Below are 20374 nucleotides of genomic sequence, written 5' to 3' on the forward strand. Positions count from 1 at the left end.
AGGCGGACTGCTGAGAATCACGCCCTTCGACATGGCTCCCCGTCGGCACGCGTTTCCTGGGGCGGCCCGGCTTCGATGGGCCAGGCGTGGTGCCACCCTGTCCTGCCCGCTGCCCACCAGATGCGCCAGGGACGGAACGGGGGGAGGCCGAGCGTACCGGGACGTCCCTTGGTGGAGCTACCGGGACGGGCCCCAGAACCTCCTCCTCCCTCGGGGAGCCCGATGGCCCCCGGGCCTCGCTGTGGGACGGAGATGCGCTCGGAGACATGCCCCATCGCACCACCGACACCTGGCGCTGCCAGTCCTGGAGGCCTGCAGCGGTATCGACCACGGTCCGAATGTTTGCCGAGGCGGGGCCCAGGGAGTGCCACATTCCTGCCAAGGTCTGTGCGATCTCGACCTGTGAGTGCGCGACGCCATCCATCACGTGCGGCAGGCGGTCAATGCTCTCCGCGACCGACTGCTGGGACAGTGCCATCGCTGCTGGGACCGGGCCACGGCATGGTGAGACTCAGCCAGGGTCTGGAGAGCGGCGGCAATGTCGTGTTGGCTCTGGCGCATGGCTGCCTGTGAGAGGGCAGCCCTCTCCGGGGCCATGGATGACACGTGCACGTGAAGCCCAACGCCTTGAAGAACCTGACCCATGGCCGAAACCCCTTCACCCATTGCCTCCACCGCGGACGCCACCCGTGCGGTGTCGGCCTGGGTGGCTGCGATGAGCGGCACCACTCCCTGCTCCTGGCCGCGGATAGACTCCTCCTGCTGCGTGTGCAGGTCCTGGAAGATGGCCCTCATCCCGTTACTCAGTCCCTGGGTGTCCACACGCATCGGTTGTCCGGGTGGGTCAATTACGTCCAGGAACCTGGGAACCGTCTGGGTGGCAGCTGGTTGCTGGGCCTGGGATGCCCTCCGACCGTCCAGCCCCTTGGCTGCTCCAAACTCCACCTGCTGTACCGGCTCGGCTGTGGGGTGCGCATCAGACCGTGACCCGGGAGCCTCATCACTTATCTGCCCAACCGAGGTGAGTGTCTCTGCGATGGTGGACGGTGTGGGAGACAGCAGTGCCGCAAGCTCGAGGTCATCATCCGTCAGGAAGTCTGGTGTGTACTGGTCCCCCTCATGGCCCGGCGTAAGCTCCATGCGGGCCATGCGGGCCTCCAGGTGGATCCAGCGGGTGTGTGGCCGTGATGTGCACCCTGTGCCCCTCACTAATGTCTGTCCCGGAGGTCTCAGCGTCCCGGTCCTGTGTCCCAGACTGAGAGGTCTGCCCTCCTGTCCGACCGACTGCCAACCTCTGGCGTGCGTCCCTGGGTGCAGTTGCGGTTGGCGATGTTGCGCTGCTTCCTGGGCGAGACGTCCCTGAAGGTTCGGCGGGTGGCCCTGGGGAACATAAAGATTCGGGGTTCGTTGGACACGGTGGCCCGGGTGTATGGTGGTGGTGGGTGCACAGTGTGAGGGTGAGGCGATCGGGGGTGCAATGGCCAGAGTGTGAGGGGAATGGGATCAATGGTGCAGTGGCCAGAGTGTGAGGGGGAGGGGATCGGGGGTGCAGTGGCCAGAGTGTGAGGGGGGATGGGATCGGGGGTGCAGTGGCCAGAGTGTGAGGGGGGAGGGGATCGGGGGTGCAGTGGCCAGAGTGTGAGGGGGGAGGGGATCGGGGGTGCAGTGGCCAGAGTGTGAGGGGGGCGATGACGGGTTGGGGGTGGAGAGGACATGCTGGGTTCTCTCACTTGCTTCTGCGCCTCCGACCTGGCAGGGCGCGACCTCCCGGGTGGCGGATCCCCCAGTGAGGTCCAGGGCCCTCTGCTCGGGAACGGTTCGGGGGTGCAGGACCGGAGAACCCCCTCCGGTTCTCATGCGCTCACGCTGGTTGTGCGCTGTCTTGTCCTGGGGGGGGGGTTGGATAAAGCATCACCATTCGGCGGGTATCATCAGGGCAGATATAGACGACATTGTTGCTGGTTCAGGAGACAGCACGCCATGGCATCGCTCCGGGGGGGTCCCGGGGCTCATGTGGGTCGAGTAGATAGTTGGGCACCGTGACCCCCTCAACCCCCCCCAACACCGCCCCTGATACCCCCCCCCCCCCACCACCGCCACTGATGCCCCCCCCAACACCGCCCCTGATGCCCCAATCCCCCCCAACACTCCCAACCCCCTCTGATCCCCCCCCCACTTCCGGGGGCGGGGCGCCTGGGGGCACCCTCATGGCACTTACCCTGGCAGCCCGGGTGAGCTCGTGCAGCTTCTTGCGGCACTGCTCCCCCGTCCGGGGGGTCTGCCCCACAGCACTGACTGCGGTGCCCACCTCCCGCCAGCCGCGCCTCACCGCGCTGGATGGCTGGCGATGCCCACGTCTTGGGCAGAGGGTGTCCCTTCTCTGTTCCACCTCATCCACCAGGGTGTCCAGGTCCGTGTCCCGGAACCTCAGTGCGGCTCTTCGGGGCTCAGCCATCTCCTCTCTTCTCCGGGTCCTCTGTGCACGGATCGTGCCATTTATGACGCAGCGCCGCGTCATTCGGGCGCCACGCGGTGACGACTCGGCCTTCGCGACACGCCCCCCCCCCCCCCCCCCCCCCCCCCGAGGTTCTCGCGGTCTCAACCCTAGCCCATTTTCGGGCCCTGAATCGGTCGGGATCAGGGCCGTTTCGCGCCGTCGTGAACCTCGACGCCGTTCACGATGGCGTGGGCACTTCGGCGCTGGAGTGGAGAATCGCGCCCAGTGTGTTTGATTGCAATGGTCACGTTTAAAAAGAAAGATTTTGGTTTGCTTCTTGCAAAGCGCAGGTGAAATTGACCAGAGGAATGTGGCAGGTCTCTGGGGAGTTAACGTGCTTTTGCAGCCTGCAGAGATGGTCAGTTTTTCAGCTTGGAGACATGCGGACATCGCTGGCTGGAAGCCAGAAAGACAGAGAGAGAGAGACAGTGAGTTTGGAGAAGCTTTGAGAGAGAGGAACTGAATTCTGATCTGCCTGACTCTGAATCCAGAATTCTTTCCCAGTAGGATAGTTTTGAAAAAAAAGAGTAAGAATATTTTAAAGCAGGTAAGTCTCGTCTGGAGACAAGGAAGAGGAGGAAACAACCCAGTGGAAGCGGCTATTTGAAGACATTCAGCCAAAGTCTGAAGGGGTTCCACCCAGAACCAAATCTGTTTTATAAAGTATTGCTCTATGCCCTGCCAATATTCAGCTGGATTGGGAGCTCTATGTTTCTTTTCTCGTTGTTTAATGGGAAATTGAGTAATAGTGTTTAAGGGATAATTGTAAGCTATTCTTTTTGGGTATGAAGTTAAAAGCTTAATATTGTATTCATAATAAAGTTTTGTTTAAATAAAAACCAACTCCCTATTTGTTTGTGCAATCACTCCTGGAGTGAAGCATTCTTTCCGCGCAGTCTTACAGATATATTGGGGTTTCGTTCCAATATCCTAGCCAATTTTGGGGTCTAGTCTGGAATCGTAATACCAAGTACAGTACATCTACAGGTTCCCTTTATTCACATTGCTTATTAGTTCCTTAAAAAACTGTAATAAGTTAGTCAAACATGGGGCGCGATTCTCTACTCCCGCGCCGGTTGGGAGAATCGCCTGGGCCGGCAAAATTTCCCGGGACGCCGGTCCGACGCCCTCCCGCGATTCTCCCAAGCGGCGGGAACGGCCCCGTCGAGTTTCGTGGGCCGCAGGCCGGAGAATCGCCGGAGACACCGAAAATGGCGATTCTCTGGCACCCCTGCTATTCTCAGGCCCGGATGGGCCGAGCGGCCAGGCCAAAACGGCGGGTTCCCCCCGGCGCCGTCCACACCTGGTCGCTGCAGTCGTGAGCGGTGCGTGAACACTGGGGGGGGGGCGGCCTGCGGGGGGATCCTGCACCGGGGGGGGGGGGTACCTCAGATGTGGGGTGGCCCGCGATCGGTGCCCACTGATCGTCGGGCCATCCTCTCTGAAGGAGGACTTACTTCCTTCCGCAGCCCCGCAAGATCCGTCCGCCAGATTCCAGGGGCGAGATTCTCCGACCCCCCGCCGGGTCGGAGAATCGCCGGGGGCTGGCGTGAATCCCGCCCCCGCTGGTTGCCGAATTCTCCACCACCGGATATTCGGCAGGGGCGGGAATCGCGCCGCGCCGGTTGGCGGGCCCCCCTCCGCGATTCTCCGGCCCGGATGGGCTGAAGTCCCGCCGCTAAAATGCCTGTCCCGCCGGCGTAGATTAAACCACCTACCTTACCGGCGGGACAAGGCGGCGCGGGTGGGCTCCGGGGTCCTGGGGGGGGCGCGGGGCGATCTGGCCCCGGGGGGGTGCCCCCATGGTGGCCTTGCCCACGATCGGGGCCCACCGATCCGCGGGCGGGCCTGTGCCGTGGGGGCACTCTTTCCCTTCCGCCTTCGCCACAGTTTCCACCATGGCGGAGGCGGAAGGGACCCCCTGCACTGTTCATGCGCGGGAAACTGTCGGCGGCCGCTGACGCTCCCGCGCATGCGCTGCCTGGAGATGTCATTTCCGCGCCAGCTGGTGGGGCACCAAAGGCCTTTTCCGCCAGTTGGCGGGGCGGAAATTCGTCCGGCGCCCGCCTAGCCCCTTAAGGTTGGGGCTCGGCCCCCAAAGATGCGGAGCATTCCGCACCTTTGGGACGGCGCGATGCCCGACTGATTTGCGCCGTTTTGGGCGCCAGTCGGCGGACATCGCGCCGTTTCCGGAGAATTTCGCCCCTGATTTCTGTCTTCCTCACTTATTGAATAGAGGAGTTACGTTCATTATTTTGGTGGGTCAGAACGGAGGGAACATTACACCATATCCATATCCAATGTGTCCAGCTACAGGAGAATAGATACAAGTAAAAGGGTAACAACCAGTGCGGACACTGATATATCTCAGAGTGATTATGACACAGAGGAGGCCATTCAGCCCATCGAGCCTGTACCCATCCCACGAAACAGCACCCTGCCTAGACCCACACCCCCATCCTATCCCCGGAATTACAGGAAGTCCTTGGATTTTTTAAAATAAAAGTATTTTTAAACTGAGTTTGTGTCAAACTACATCAAGCAGAGAGTGACGAGACTCCCCTGGATTGGTGGTCCAGCCCTCAATATAACCACAATGGATACAACAGCGGGACCATCGATTTAAACCAGTTGAAACCATGTTTCCACGTCCAGGTACACGTGCCGAGTCTAAGATGACCAAATAACATTCAGTTCTCAATCCCTCTTTCTCTCTCACACCCAGAAAGGTACAGTAACATTGCTTTCCTTACCCTGGAGAAGACGGTTACTCGCCCTGATGCACCGATTTTGCCCACATAGTTCAGAAAGCCGATATTTCCTTCCGTTGCTCCATAAAACTCACAAACACGGATATCTCCAAATCGATTTAAAAACTCCTTCCAGACATCTGCCCGTGCACCATTCCCTATCGCTATCCTCACCTTGTGGTCACCATCGTTGTTTCTCTACAAAATTAAAGAATTGAAACAAAGTGAAGATGAACAATGTAATGGAAGAGAAATTACGCCTTTTATGTTTGAATGTTTGGGTGACTCCTGGCACATTCCAATCCCTTTGCGTGTCGCGTGGCACATTCCAATGCCTTTGCATGTCGCTTGGCAGGTTCCAACCCCTTTGCATGTCGCTTGGCAGGTTCCAGCATCCTTCTGATATAAACGGGTTGGGGCAGTTCCTACATTACACCCAGTGACTATCCTTCAATTCCTGGCACGACACTTTGGGATATTCACACATTGTCAAATGTGGAAAATTCCCATTTTTAATCCTGACCCTTCAGCAACAACAGGGAAAGTCATAGAAATGTGTTCAAGTTTCCAAAGTCACATGAAGTCCTTATGTACACTTATTCGTTAATTACCCCTGGTTCAGAGGCTCCTCTCTATTCCTGCAGTATGAGCATTTCCCCGAGGCCATCCACCAGGCCTGGCCAGCTGCACCCAGACCCAAATAATGGAGTAAGGACAGGAGCTTCAAATGCTCCTTACTACAGCTGAGTAGCTTTGAGAAAACCTGGGCTGGATTCTCCGATTTGGAGGTTGTGCTCGGAGGAAGTGTCAGGTTTTACGCCAAAAAGGTTGGCGCCGCCCTCGGTCCGATGCTACGACCGGTGAGGGGCTAGCAGCCACGCCAGGTAAAATGAACGGCCTTCCCGATATAAATGGCCAGAGAATTGGCGAGTCCGTGTCCGCGCATGCGCACAGTGACGGCCTGCAGCGGTCGCGCCGTACAACATGGCGTCGGCCGTGCATGGACCCGACCTGCCAGATAGTGCCTCCCCGGACACCACCCCGCCACCCCCCGGCCCTCACAGAAGACCCCCCGGCCAGCATCGCGGTTTCCGCCTGACTGTGGTGGCGCTGGACACAGTCCGCAGCCACAACGCCGGGTTCACAAAAGCTGAGAGCACACGTGTCCCACACTTTCGGGAACTTCAGGACATTAACATTTAACAGATGTCCACTCACTGTGACTCATCTTTCATTCCCACTCCACAGCATAAATATTTCCTACTTTCTCTGTCTTTTAGCTTTGACAAAGGGTCATCGGACTCGAAACGTTAGCTCTTTTCTCTCCCTACAGATGCTGCCGGACCTGCCGAGATTTTCCAGCATTTTCTCTTTGGTTTCAGATTCCAGCATCCGCAGTAATTTGCTTTTATCCTGGGTTGATTTACCTTTGGAGCATTGCAGAGATAGCGTAACACCTCCCCAATATACTGGATAATGGTCACATCGTGCTCTCGGCAATCGCCCCAGAAGTGACTGACAGAAAACTTACGACGCAAGATAACAGTTGCCCCTGTCACAGAAAAGGAATAAAATAGAAATAAGAAGTTTTTTCACTTCTCCGCATTCCCAGATCATTTTGAACAGTGAGAGTAATGGAATGTAATTAATACTCATTCCCACAGGGACCGCTTGTTAAACTGGTTTCTGTTCATCGCAACAATTAAGATCCTGGGTTCTGGGAAAGGCACCCGATTAATGCAGAGGACATAAGAGCTGAGGGATTAAACTCTCCTCCAAACAAACAGTTGCTATGTTATTAACTTTTTGGTATTAGATATTTTGGAATTTGCAGGTCTCTATGTCCGGTGGATCAACAGAAACTATTACAGCTCTGAATATTTAACCACTTACTTTTCTTCCCTGAGTAATGCTGAGGGCATTATTAGCATAGAATTCCTCCAGTGCAGATCGAGGCCATTCGGCCCATTCAATCTGCACCGACCCTCTGAAAGATTCAACGGAATCTCGCGGCACACAGCGGTCTGGATCTCACTCTCGCTGGCGAGTTCCAGGAGCGATTATTTAAATGAGCCATTGGGCTCGTTTAGAAATGTGCACACTCAATTCACCCGGGGCCTGGGGTTCACTGAGATCTCAAGCCTGCGATGTTTGGTACTGTTGACAAAGTCATGAACCCAGGTGCCAGGTTGCCCTTGTCAGGGGTCAGGGGTCAGGCTTTGCCCATAAGATGTGGGGTGGGGCAGGCCGTAGGGATCAGTGCAGAAATTACTTAAAGAATGGTCTCAAAGTGGCATTCCTCGCCAAGGCCAAAAACCAGCAAAGTGCCATTGAATAGCGGCGTCTTTCTTGGTCTGTATGTGCCCCGGTAAACGTGCCAGAAAGTGGATTTTAACTCGAGTCCACTGAATCGCTGACTATATCTTTGATCTCAACTCCAGATGTCCAGGGTCACAGGAAAGTATTTGTTAGTTCAAATTAATCCTCCTTCAGTACTGGGAAGATCATTTTATATTTTAATTTTTCCAATTAAGGGGCAATTTAGCGTGGCCAATCCACCCACCCTGCACATCTTTGGGTTGTGGGGGTGAGACCCACGCAGACACGGGGAGAATGTGCAAACTCCACACGGACAGTGACCCGGGACCGGGATTGAACCCGGGTCTTCGGTGCCGTGAGGCAGCAGTGCTAACCATTGCACCACCGTACCGCCCTCGGGCAGCAGTGCTAACCACTGTGCCACCGCGCCACCCTCGGGCAGCTGTGCTAACCACTGCATTACCGTGCCACCCTCGGGCAGCTGTGCTAACCAATGTGCCGCCACGACACCCTCGGGCAGCAGTTCACCACTGCGCTACCCTGCCTTTCCCCCCCCCCACCCCCGGGAAGAGAATTGTAATATAAAATGTGAACTAAAGAGAAATTGTGAAAAATGAGGAAAGGACTCAGTCTGTGTGTGAGTGGGAGAAACTGTTTTGAGGATTGTGCCATTTCCAGCTGGACAAGGCAGTGGGAGGACTGCCAAGCAACAGGAGGAGCGAGTCCCGTTCACACCCGCCAATCTGATATCAGCCAGACAATTTCAGGGTCACTTCACAGAATGTTCCGACATTGCAGACAGAAAAGTATCTTCATATTTTCCCTGTATGTTCTTAAATTGTCTCTCAGCCTGTATCTAAGACTGAAATGTGGGAGGCATGATTGGGAATTTTGCAGATGACACAAAAATTGTCCGTATGGTTGGTAATGAAGAGGACAGCTGTGTACTCCTGAATGATTATCAATGGTTTGGTTGGAAAAGTTGCAAATAGAATTCAATCCAGAAAATTCCTAAGACATTTGGGAAGGGAAAAAATAAAGCAAGCATTGAAAAGGGTTGAGGAAGTGATAGACCTTGGATTGCATGTCCTCCCCCCCCGACGCCCCCCCCCCCCCCCGACCCCAACCCTGGCCTTCTGACAAATGGAAGGTCAGACCACACCAGGGAGAAGGTGAAAACAGTTAAGAGCAAGTTTAGATCCAGGGTCCTACCTAGGAAAATGCAACCACAGATGCCAATCATGGAGGCCGCGCTGTGGTAAAGGGGCAGAGTGGTGTATATCACATCATTACTGGAGAGGCCACATCCCAAAATGAAGGACGCCATGCGATGCGCGCGTCCATGAGGGATGACAGCAGCTTTGGGCAAACCTTGAAAGAAAAGAAAAGAATTCAGACAACAGCAGGACAAAACCTGTCAAACCTTTTACTTAATTCCTCAGACAGCTTGAACAAACCTGCCCTATACAAACTGATGGAATATAACCCAATGAAAATGATCCATAGTTAAACAAATAGGGTAACTCTTAATGCTGATTGTGTGTTACAACAACTCAGTGAGTGAGAAACATTGGAACCTAAGGAGCAGGAATCGGCCAATTAGCCCTTCGAGCCCGCTGCGCCATTCAATTGCATCATGGCTGACCTGACAGTAAGCTCAAATCTGCTTTGAATGTTTTTTCAGGAAGAGAGTCCCAAAGACCCAAGACCCATTGAGACAAATTTTTTTAAATCTCAGTCTGTAGACCACTTATTCTTAAACTGTCTCCCCCAGTTTAGTACGAAGTCTTACAACACCAGGTTAAAGTCCAACAGGTTTGTTTCGATGTCACTAGCTTTCGGAGCGCTGCTCCTTCCTCAGGTGAAGTCTCTCTCAGCTTAAGTCTCTCTCTCACAAGTGGGAACACTCTCCCAGTATCTAGCCCATCAAATCCCCTGTATCTTGCAATACCATCACCTCTCATTCTTCTAAACTCTAGGAATGGGATGAGTGAACCTTCTCGGAACTGCAAGATTTAGCAGAATTCTCCTGTTTTGGGACTAATTGCCGTGGGAGGGGCGGGAAGATGGGAGTGTTTCCCACTGATGAGGCTGCTGGGAAATCACACCAAATCCTCCGGCCCAGCCTCATTAATTATGCACCCGTCTGTTTTGCCTGTATTCCATGGTGGGGAAGACCTGGGTGGCGCACAATCCACCACTGTGTCAGGTGCCCAACATCACTCCTGAAGGAAGAATGCGGAGCTGTTGAACATGAAGGTGGATCTCTGGGAGCACTCGGAGACCAGGAGATAGACCCCACCAGTGAACCAGGTGGGTTTTTACAACAATGGTTTCATGGTCATCATTAGACATTTTATTGAATTCAAATTTATCTACCATACGTTCAATCCCTTAATAAAAGTCATTGTAAATAGTTGAGGTCCCAGCACTGATCTCTGTGGTGCTCCATTTGTCAGTTTATCAATCTGAAAAAGTCCCATTTAACCCACTCTCTGGTTTCTGTTAGCTAACCAATCCCATATTCATGCTAATATGTTACACCCCTACACCATGTAATCTTACCTTGGGTGATAACCTTCGATGTGACACATTACCACATGCAAATACAAGTTCTCTTTTATCCATCTTGCTTATTACCGCCTTAAAAAATTCTAATAAATTAGTTAAACACAATTTCCTTTTCACAAAACCATGTTGTCTGTGTTTGATAACATTCTGATTTTCGAGGTCTCCTGCTATAACCCCCTTAAATAATAGATTACAGCATTTTCCCTGTGACAGATGTTGGACTGACTGGCCCATAATTTCCTGCTTTCTGCCACTCTCCCTTCTTGAATAAAAATGTGTTACATTTGCTATTTTCCAATCCACTGGAATCTTTCCAGAATCTAAGGAATTTTGGAAGACTTAATAAATATCTCCTTAATGGACTGCAACTACATTCCCACTGTCTTCCGTTTTAACCCAGTTTCTCACTTCACTTTGTTACCTCTGCCTTCATTCCCTGATAATTAATTTATTCAAGTTTAAAACACTAGTCTTAGACCCACATTTCACTCCTTGAAACCAAACATGAAATTCTATCATGTTATGATCGCTGTTGCCTAGAGGCTCCTTTACTCTGAGGTTATTGATTACTCCTGTCTCATTGCACATTACCATTTCCAGAATAACCTGTTCTCTGGTTGGTTCTAGAACATGCTGCTTTAAGAAACTGTCCTGAATACACTCTCTGAACTCATTTTCCAGATTATGTTTGCCAACCCGATTTTCCCAATTAATGTGTAGATTAAAGTCACGCATTGTAGCCACGTAAAATGGCTGATTCCCGATTAGAATGGTCAAACCCTGATCTAAAATGGCGAACGGAAGAGGCTGATGGGAAAATCAGCCAACAGGACTCAAACGGACAGCTACAGGTAAAACAGTGTATTCGCCTCTGGGGAAGTCGGCCCAGACCGATACCTGCAGCCATCAACATGACAACAACCCAGCCATCTGCATAGTAAGCAGCCATCCCCGGGAACAATTGCTACAAATTAGCAATTGAAAGTCGACCCAGACCTTTCGGCGCCAGCAGGAGCTGTGACAGAGGAAGGTAAACGACCACCTCCCCCGATCAAGGAATCGCCCCATTATTGGAGCATATCGAACCAAGTGATTGGGACCAAGTCCAATCACTTGGAACCAGGTACGAGGTCCACCCCGAGAGGCGGTAAGCCCCTGGGGACTATAAGAATAGGGGCCAAGTTCAACTCGACCATTCTTCTCCTGCTCGCAACCTTCGAGCCCCTTCGACAAAGAAAATTGTAAGTGTTACTCCAGCGATCGCTACCAGATAGGCGCTCCTGACTATCGACTTGTACCAGCCTTTGAATCCCGCAGGCTCAGAACCAATTCGAAAGACCATTCGTTTCCCTGACCTGGTGGGCCATTTCCAAAGTTAAGTATTGGCCTTTAGTGGTAGGTAGCAGTCTAGAAGTAAGATTATTGTATCAGTATTTATTGCTGTATATAATAAATGAGCGTTGATTTAACTCTTACTAAGCGGTGTGTTGCATTATTAATCATTACTTGAACTTGAACCACGTGGCGGTATCAGAAAGATACCTAGTGACTCATGAGCAAAGGTGACAAAATTAGAGCTAATAAAACTAAGGCTAAAATGAGCAACAGCGTGATCATGCGATATCTTACTCACACACCCCATTTCTTTCCTCTTGTCTCCCCTGTCCTACTCTGGAACTACTGTTAGCGACCTCTGAGCTTTCCTATTTCTTATCTCAACCCAAACTCATTCTTGCGCTTTCCAACTAAAGTCATCTCTTATTACCGAACAAATTCCATCCATAATTAACCAAACTCCCAGGACCCTGAGGGCAGGGTGCACCCAATCCGAAAATGTCTTCCGACTGAGGGAGCCTCCTCCTCCCCACCCGAGATCAAGGGTGAAAACATTTTCAGTTTCCCAACCTCAGTTATCAGGCACCCACCAGTTTAAAACTTGAGGCTGGATGGGACTAGGCCGTGGGCGGGTTTCCTGCCAGAGGCCCTTCCTGCCCCTCCATAAAACCGCGTGCGGGGTGCATCCCGGAGGAAGTCCTGTCCACACAGGAACCAGCTGGCATGGAGTGTAAAACTCTGACCCAAACCTCTGACACGTCTAACTGGCCAAAGGTATTTATTCCAATCTGTGCTGACAATTCAGACATTTTTTTTCATGAATGCTGCACTCATTCAGACACAGAAGCTTCAAATCTGTCTGTCTGCCATTTTTCTTTAAATCTCTGGCTTGAATTTGTTCTGTGTCCTTTCCTGCCATATTCTGATTATCATTGAAATGGGAAGCGGAGTTGGGAGGGGAGATCAATTGGGGAGTGTGGAGTGAGGCACTGCGAAGGGTAAACGGGACCTCCTCTTGTGCAAGGATGAGCCGGATACAGGTTAAGTTGGTGCACAGGGTGCACATGACTCGAGCGAGAATGAGTGGGTTCTTTCAGGGGGTAGCAGATGAGGGTGAGAGGTGTGGGCGGGGGCCAGTGAATCATGCACACATGTTTTGGGGTTGTGAAAAATTGGGAAGATTCTGGGCGGGAGTGTTCACGGTCTTAGCCAGGATAGTGGAGGAGGGAGTGGACCCGGACCCTTTGGTGGTGATATTTGGGGTTTCAGAGAAGCCGGAGCTCATGGAGAGCAGGAAGGTCGATGTCTTGGCCTTCACCTCTCTGATTGCACAACGGCAAATTTTGCTGGAGTGACGGTCGGCATCGCCACCGGGGGTAGCAGCTTGGTTGGGTGACCTGTACGACTTCCTGCGGTTAGAGAAGATAAAGTATGAGTTAAGGGGCTCTTCAGGGGAGTTTGAAGAAAGGTGGGGGATGTTTGTGACCATGTTTGAGCAGCTGTTTGCTGCAGGGAGGGAAGAAGGGGACAAATCTGTACAGACTGTATAGTTGATTGTTATGTTTCCCGGGGTGTTCGCTGTAACTGTTTTGATACATGTTTGTAATAAATACATTTTAAAAAAAAATTCTAATTATCATTACCCAAACTGCACCCGTCTCTATTACCAAACTTACTCCCTTCGATTCACTTCATGTCCTGTCCTTAGACCCACTGGACCTTCTCTGGGACATTCCAGCATCTTTTAACATTCAAAACACATTCAGAAATATGTTGAAAGTGAATGAAATGAAATGAAAATCGCTTATTGTCACAAGTAGGCTTCAAATGAAGTTACTGTGAAAAGCCCCTAGTCGCCACATTCCGGCGCCTGTTCGGGGAGGCTGGTACGGGAATTGAACCGTGCTGCTGGCCTGCCTTGGTCTGCTTTAAAATCCAGCGATTTAGCCCTGTGCTAAACCAGCCTGTGCGAGACCAGCTAAGTCAAGCTCCACCTGCGATAACAAAATGATCTGAGATATGATGACACAAAAAACTCGCAAAACATTTGGAATAGGAGGAATGCAGTGTTTCAGATGACAAGAGATAAAGGTTTGATGATCTGCAAAGCAGGGTCATCGCAATACCTGTTGTTCCTGAGGTGTAAATATAGACAAAGGGGCTGTTGAAGGTAACGTGTGATCGGAGGGAGCGAGGCAGCGGCTCGTCGGAGGCCGTTTGGATTTTATGATTCAGGTTTTCTGCGCCTTCTGCAGTACAATCACCGCCCACAACAAAAACAGTGACATTCTCCTCCCTGAGACTGGGCAGCACATCTTCCACCGAACTCCACAGCTCTGTAAATCAGACAACAATCTGACTGAAACCAAGATCAGCACAGAGTAGAGGGCAAGGGAGGGGGTGGGGAGGGGGAGGGGGTGGGGAGGGGAGGGGAGGGGGTGGGAGGGGGAGGGGAGGGGGAGGGGGTGGGGAGGCGGTGGGGAGGGGGAGGGGGAGGCGGTGGGGGTGGGGAGGGGGTGTGGGAGAGGGGGAGGGGGAGGGGGGAGGGGGTGGGGGATGGGGAGGGGGTGGGGTAGGGGGAGGGGGTGGGGAGGCGGTGGGGAGGGGGAGGGGAGGGGAGGGGGTGTGAGGGGGGAGGGGAGGGGGAGGGGGTGGGGAGGCGGTGGGGAGGGGGAGGGGGAGGCGGTGGGGGTGGGGAGGGGGTGTGGGAGAGGGGGAGGGGGATAGGGAGGGGGTGGGGTAGGGGGTGGGGAGGCGGTGGGGAGGGGGAGGCGGTGGGGGTGGGGAGGGGTTGTGGGAGAGGGGGAGGGGGGAGGGGGTGGGGGATGGGGAGGGGGTGGGGGAGGGGGTGGGGGAGGTGGTGGGGAGGGGGAGGCGGTGGGGGTGGGGAGGGGGAGGGGTGTGGGAGAGGGGGAGGGGGTGGGGGGTGGGGAGGGGGTGGGGGAGGGGGAGAGGGTGGGGAGGGTGTGGGGGTGGAGAGGGGGGAGGGTGTGGGGGTGGAGAGGGGGTGGGGAGGTGGAGGGGGTGGAGGAAGGGGAGGGGGTGGGGAGGGGGAGGTGGTGGGGGTGGGGGTGGGGAGGGGAGGGTGTGGGTGTGGGAGGGGGAGGGGAAGGGGTGGGGAGGGGAGGGGGTGGGGAGGGGGATGGGGTGGGGGAGGGGGATGGGGTGGGGGAGGGGGATGGGGTGGGGGAGGGGGTGGGGAGGGGGTGGGGGTGGGGAGGGGGTGGGGGAGTGGGTGGGGAGGGGGAGGAGGTGGGGGTGGGGAGGGGGAGGAGGTGGGGGTGGGGAGGGGAGGGGAGTGGGGTGGGAGGGGGAGGGGGAGGGGAGGGGAAGGGGAGGGGTGGGGGTGGGGGAGAGGGGGGAGGGGAGTGGGAGGGGGTGGGGAGGGGGAGGGGTGGGGAGGGGGAGAGGGTGGGGAGGGGGAGGGGGAGAGGGTGGGGAGGGGGAGGGGGTGGGGGTTGGGAGGGGGAGGAGGTGGGGGAGGAGGTGGGGGAGGGGGTGGGGGAGGGGGTGGAGGAGGGGGTGGAGAGGGGGGAGGGGGTGGGGGTGGGGAGGGGGAGGGAGGAGGGGGTGGGGAGGGGGAGAGGGTGGGGGTGGGGAGGGTGTGGGGGTGGAGAGGGGGTGGGGAGGTGGAGGGGATGGGGGAAGGGGAGGGGGTGGGGAGGGGGAGGCGGTGGGGGTGGGGAGGGGGTGGGTGTGGGAGGGGGAGGGGTGGGGGTGGGGAGGGGAGGGGGATGGGGTGGGGGAGGGGGTGGGGTGGGGGAGGGGTGGGGAAAGGGAGGTGGTGGGGAGGGGGAGTGGGTGGGGAGGGGGAGGAGGTGGGGGTGGGGAGGGGGAGAGGGTGGGGGTGGGGAGGGGGCTGAGGGTGGGGGTGGGGAGGGGAGGGGGTGGGGGTGGGGAGGGGAGGGAATGGGGATGGGGAGGGGGCGTGGGGAGTGGGAGGGGGAGTGGGGGGGGAGGGGATTGGGGTGGGGAGGGGGTGGGGAGGGGGAGGGGAGGAGGAGGGGGAGGGGAGGAGGAGGGGGTGGTGGAGGGGGAGGGGAGGGGGAGGGGAGGGGAGGGGAGGGGGAGGGGAGGGGGAGGGGAGGGGGAGGGGAGGGGGAGGGGGAGAGGGTGGGGGTGGGGAGGGGGAGAGGGTGGGGGTGGGGAGGGGGAGAGGGTGGGGGTGGGGAGGGGGAGAGGGTGGGGGTGGGGAGGGGGCTGAGGGTGGGGGTGGGGAGGGGAGGGGGTGGGGGTGGGGAGGGGAGGGGGTGGGAGGGGGAGGGGGTGGGGAGGGGGAGGGGGTGGGGAGGGGCTGGGGGGTAGGGGAGGGGGAGGTGTGGGGAAGTGGGAGGGGGGTGTGGAGGGGGAGGAGGAGGGTGTGTGGAGGGGGAGGGGGTGGGGAGGGGGGGGAAGGGGGTGGGGAGTGGGAGGGGGGGGAAGGGGGTGGGGAGTGGGAGGGGAGGGGGAGGGGAGACAGGTCTGGGAAGGTGAAGGAAGAGCATAGAATCCCTGCGGGGAGAAAGCGCAAACTCCACACAGAGAGTCACCTGAAGCCGGAATTGAACCCGGTTCCCTGTGAGGCCGCAGTGCTAACCACTGTGCACCCCATATGAAATGAAAAATGAAAATCGCTTACTGTCACAAGTAGGCTTCAATGAAGTTACTGTGAAAAAGCTCCTAGTAGCTACATTCCGGCGACTGTTCGGGGAGGCTGGTACAGGAATTGAACCGTGCTGCTGGCCTGCCTTGGTCTGCTTTCAAAGCCAGCGATTTAGCCCAGTGTGCTAAACCAACCCCATATGGATGGGGCATGGTGAGGGGTGGTTTGGGGGTGAGGAGAGGGAGGTGGTTCGGGGTGGAGAGAGGATATAGGACAAGGTGATGGGGTAGGGATGACATTATTGGGGGGTGAGGGTGTAGTTTAGGGGGGTGAGGGTGTAGTTTAGGGGGTGAGGGGGTAGTTTATGGGGTGAGGGGGTAGTTTAGGGGGGTGAGGGGGTAGTTTAGGGGGGTGAGGGGGTAGTTTAGGGGGGTGAGGGGGTAGTTTAGGGGGTGAGGGGGTAGTTTAGGGGGGTGAGGGGGTAGTTTAGGGGGTGAGGGGGTAGTTTAGGGGGGTGAGGGTGTAGTTTAGGGGGTGAGGGGGTAGTTTAGGGGGGTGAGGGTGTAGTTTAGGGGGTGAGGGTGTAGTTTCCGGGGGTGAGGGGGTAGTTTAGGGGTGGTGAGGGTGTAGTTTAGGGGGGTGAGGGTGTAGTTTAGGGGGTGAGGGTGTAGTTTAGGGGGTGAGGGTGTAGTTTAGGGGGGTGAGGGTGTAGTTTCCGGGGGTGAGGGGGTAGTTTAGGGGGGTGAGGGGGTAGTTTAGGGGGGTGAGGGGGTAGTTTAGGGGGGTGAGGGGGTAGATTAGGGGGGTGAGGGGGTAGATTAGGGGGGTGAGGGGGTAGATTAGGGGGGTGAGGGGGTAGTTTAGGGGGGTGAGGGGGTAGTTTAGGGGGGTGAGGGGGTAGTTTAGGGGGGTGAGGGGGTAGTTTAGGGGGGTGAGGGGGTAGTTTAGGGGGGTGAGGGGGTAGTTTAGGGGGTGAGGGGGTAGTTTAGTGGGGTGAGGGGGTAGTTTAGGGGGGTGAGGGGGTAGTTTAGGGGGGTGAGGGGGTAGTTTAGGGGGGTGAGGGTGTAGTTTAGGGGGTAGTTTATGGGGTGAGGGGGTAGTTTAGGGGGGTGAGGGGGTAGTTTAGGGGGGTGAGGGTGTAGTTTAGGGGGTGAGGGGGTAGTTTATGGGGTGAGGGGGTAGTTTAGGGGGGTGAGGGGTTGTTTAGGGGGCGAGGGGGTAGTTTAGGGGGGCGAGGGTGTAGTTTAGGGGGGTGAGGGTGTAGTTTAGGGGGGTGAGGGGGTAGTTTAGGGGGGTGAGGGGGTAGTTTAGGGGGTGAGGGGGTAGTTTAGGGGTGTGAGGGGGTAGTTTAGGGGGTGAGGGGGTAGTTTAGGGGGGTGAGGGGGTAGTTTATGGGGTGAGGGGGTAGTTTAGGGGGGTGAGGGGGTAGTTTAGGGGGGTGAGGGGGTAGTTTAGGAGGGTGAGGGGGTAGTTTAGGGGGTGAGGGGGTAGTTTAGGGGGTGAGGGGGTAGTTTATGGGGTGAGGGGGTAGTTTAGGGGGTGAGGGGGTAGTTTAGGGGGGTGAGGGGGTAGTTTAGGGGGGTGAGGGTGTAGTTTAGGGGGGTGAGGGGGTAGTTTAGGGGGGTGAGGGGGTAGTTTAGGGGGGTGAGGGGGTAGTTTAGGGGGGTGAGGGGGTAGTTTAGGGGGGTGAGGGGGTAGTTTAGGGGGGTGAGGGCCATTTGGGGACTGATGGATCAATTTGGGGGACGAGGGGGTGGTCGGGGGCTTTACATGGCAGTTTGGCGGCTGCGGGGACAGTTTGGGGGTGACGGGTAAGGGGGTAGCTTGGGGGGGTGACGGGCGGGTTTCAGGAAGGACTGGCAAGTGTGGGGGCCAGGCAAGTTTGGGGTTATGAATGAGTTTGGGGGATAATGGGCGGGTATGGGGGGGGGGCGAGTTTGGAGGGTGGCGAGGCAGTTTGAGGGTGAGGGGCCAGTTTCGGATGACGGGTGGGTTTAGGGAGGAACGGGCGAGTTTGGGGGGAGGGGCGGGTTTTAGGGAGTGACGGGCAGTTTGAGAATGCAGGAGCAGCTTGGGGGATTGAGAAGGGCGATAGGAGGGGGCGGGGGCCTTTTAGGGGTGAGGGTGCAGTTCAATAATAATCTTTATCAATTCTGGATGATTTGTCGGTGATTTCAGGGTGGTTTCAGGGTGATTTCTTGCCCAGTGAAGCAGTTGAGGCTCCTTCTTTCAACGTTTTAAGAAAAAGATAGATGCCTTTCTAAAGGATAAAGGGATTCGGGGATATGGTGTACGGGCCGGAGAGTGGAGCTGAGTCCACAAAGATCAGCCATGATCTCACTGAATGGCGGAGCAGGCTCGAGGGGCCAGATGGCCTACTCCTGCTCCTAGCTCTTATGTGATTTGAGGGTGATTACAGGATGGTTTCAGGTTGATGTCAGGATGGTTTCAGGGTGATATCACGGTGATGTTAGGGTGGTGTCTGGGTGATTTCAGGGCAATTTCAGGGTGGTTTCATGGCGATTTCAGGGTGATTTCAGGGCGGTTTCAGACGGATGTCAGGGTGATTTGAGGGTGAGGTCAGGATGATGTCAGGATGATGTCAGGGTGATTTCAGGGTGGTTTCAGGGTGTTTTGAGGGTGATGTCAGGATGATTTCAGGGCGGTTTCAGGGCGATTTCAGGGTGATTTCAGGATGGTTTGAGGGTGATTTCAGGGAGATTTCAGGGTGATGTCAGGGTGGTTTCAGGGTGATTTCAGGGCGGTTTCAGGGTGGTTTCAGGGTGGTTTCAGGGCGATGTCAGGGCGGTTTCAGGGCGATTTCAGGGCGGTTTCAGGGCGATTTCAGGGCGGTTTCAGGGCGGTTTCAGGGCGATTTCAGGGCGGTTTCAGGGCGATTTCAGGGCGGTTTCAGGGAGGTTTCAGGGTGGTTTCAGGGCGATGTCAGGGCGGTTTCAGGGCGATTTCAGGGAGATTTCAGGGTGATGTCAGGGAGATTTCAGGGTGATTTCAGGATGGTTTGAGGGTGATTTCAGGGTGGTTTCAGGGTGATGTCAGGGTGGTTTCAGGGTGATGTCAGGGTGATGTCAGGGAGATTTCAGGGAGATTTCAGGGTGATGTCAGGGTGGTTTCAGGGCGGTTTCAGGGTGGTTTCAGGGCGATTTCAGGGCGGTTTCAGGCTCACCTGGAGCAGTGATCAGACAGTGAGCTCCACTGCACTGCACGCTGTACAGCAGAGACTTGCCCCTGCTGTTGGTGTTGAGGAAGGCGGCAGCACAGCCCAGCTTGGCCAGACCCAGCCACACAGTCAGGAAGAGAGGCTGATTGTCCACAAACATGGCCACACAATCGCCCTCCCTCAGCACAGCAGCAGCCTGTAGGCACCGGGATACTCTGTTACTCTGTCTGTCCACCTCCCGGTAGCTGAAGCTCCGACCCTCAAAGATCAGGAAGGCTTTTCCAGGATTTTTCTCAACTTGCTGCAGGAAAACGTCCAGCAGAGTGACGGGAGGGGTCTGCTTCCTGTAACCCTCCACCCTCCGAGCCAGCAACAACATTCGCCAAAAAGTGGTCAGATCAATCCACAGGTAGGGGAAGTAGCCCCGCAGCAGGATCGCAGCCAGCAGCAAGGCTGCCAGCAGAATGGAAAAGGGCAACATCGATCTGAACACGGCGGCAAGCACAGGCACACAACTCAGCACAGTCTGTCTTCAACTGGAGCTCGGGAAATGGGCGGACTGTTCACTGCATAACACAGGAACAAAGTCCTGGACAGTGTCAATCATTCACCCAGTTACAGCGGAACATGTCCCTGCACACGGTGAGATTTATAATCTAACATTAACCCAGTGAGTGTTGATGATGTCCCTGCACACACTGATATTTATAATCTAACATTAATCCAGTGAGTGTTGATGATGTCCCTGCACACGGTGAGATTTATAATCTAACATTAACCCAGTGAGTGTTGATGATGTCCCTGCACACACTGATATTTATAATCTAAAATTAACCCAGTGAGTGTTGATGATGTCCCAGCACACACTGATATTTATAATCTAACATTAACCCAGTTAGTGTTGATGATGTCCCTGCACACACTGATATTTATAATCTAACATTAATCCAGTGAGTGTTGATGATGTCCCTGCACACACTGATATTTATAATCTAACATTAATCCAGTTAGTGTTGATGATGTCCCTGCACACACTGAGATTTATAATCTAACATTAACCCAGTGAGTGTTGATGATGTCCCAGCACACACTGAGATTTATAATCTAACATTAACCCAGTGAGTGTTGATGATGTCCCTGCA

At 55.3% G+C, this 20374-nt stretch overlaps 1 protein-coding gene across 1 annotated transcript in view; it reads right to left on the reverse strand.

Moving 5' to 3' along the window:
• Positions 1-19787, reverse strand: part of LOC140387342 (long-chain fatty acid transport protein 2-like) — a 74377-nt gene extending 54590 nt beyond the window's left edge. Inside the window, exons 1-5 of the mRNA XM_072470288.1 lie at positions 19239-19787; positions 13599-13808; positions 8779-8937; positions 6675-6799; positions 5251-5445 (exon numbers count right to left, since the gene is read on the reverse strand). Coding sequence (XP_072326389.1) covers positions 5251-5445; positions 6675-6799; positions 8779-8937; positions 13599-13808; positions 19239-19713 — 1164 coding nt within the window. The 5' untranslated portion in view covers positions 19714-19787. The remainder of the gene's footprint in view (positions 1-5250; positions 5446-6674; positions 6800-8778; positions 8938-13598; positions 13809-19238) is intronic.
• Between the last annotated feature and the right edge of the window lie 587 nt (positions 19788-20374).

The sequence above is a fragment of the Scyliorhinus torazame genome, chromosome 12 (genome assembly GCF_047496885.1).
Source record: "Scyliorhinus torazame isolate Kashiwa2021f chromosome 12, sScyTor2.1, whole genome shotgun sequence".
Classification (NCBI taxonomy): domain Eukaryota; kingdom Metazoa; phylum Chordata; class Chondrichthyes; order Carcharhiniformes; family Scyliorhinidae; genus Scyliorhinus; species Scyliorhinus torazame.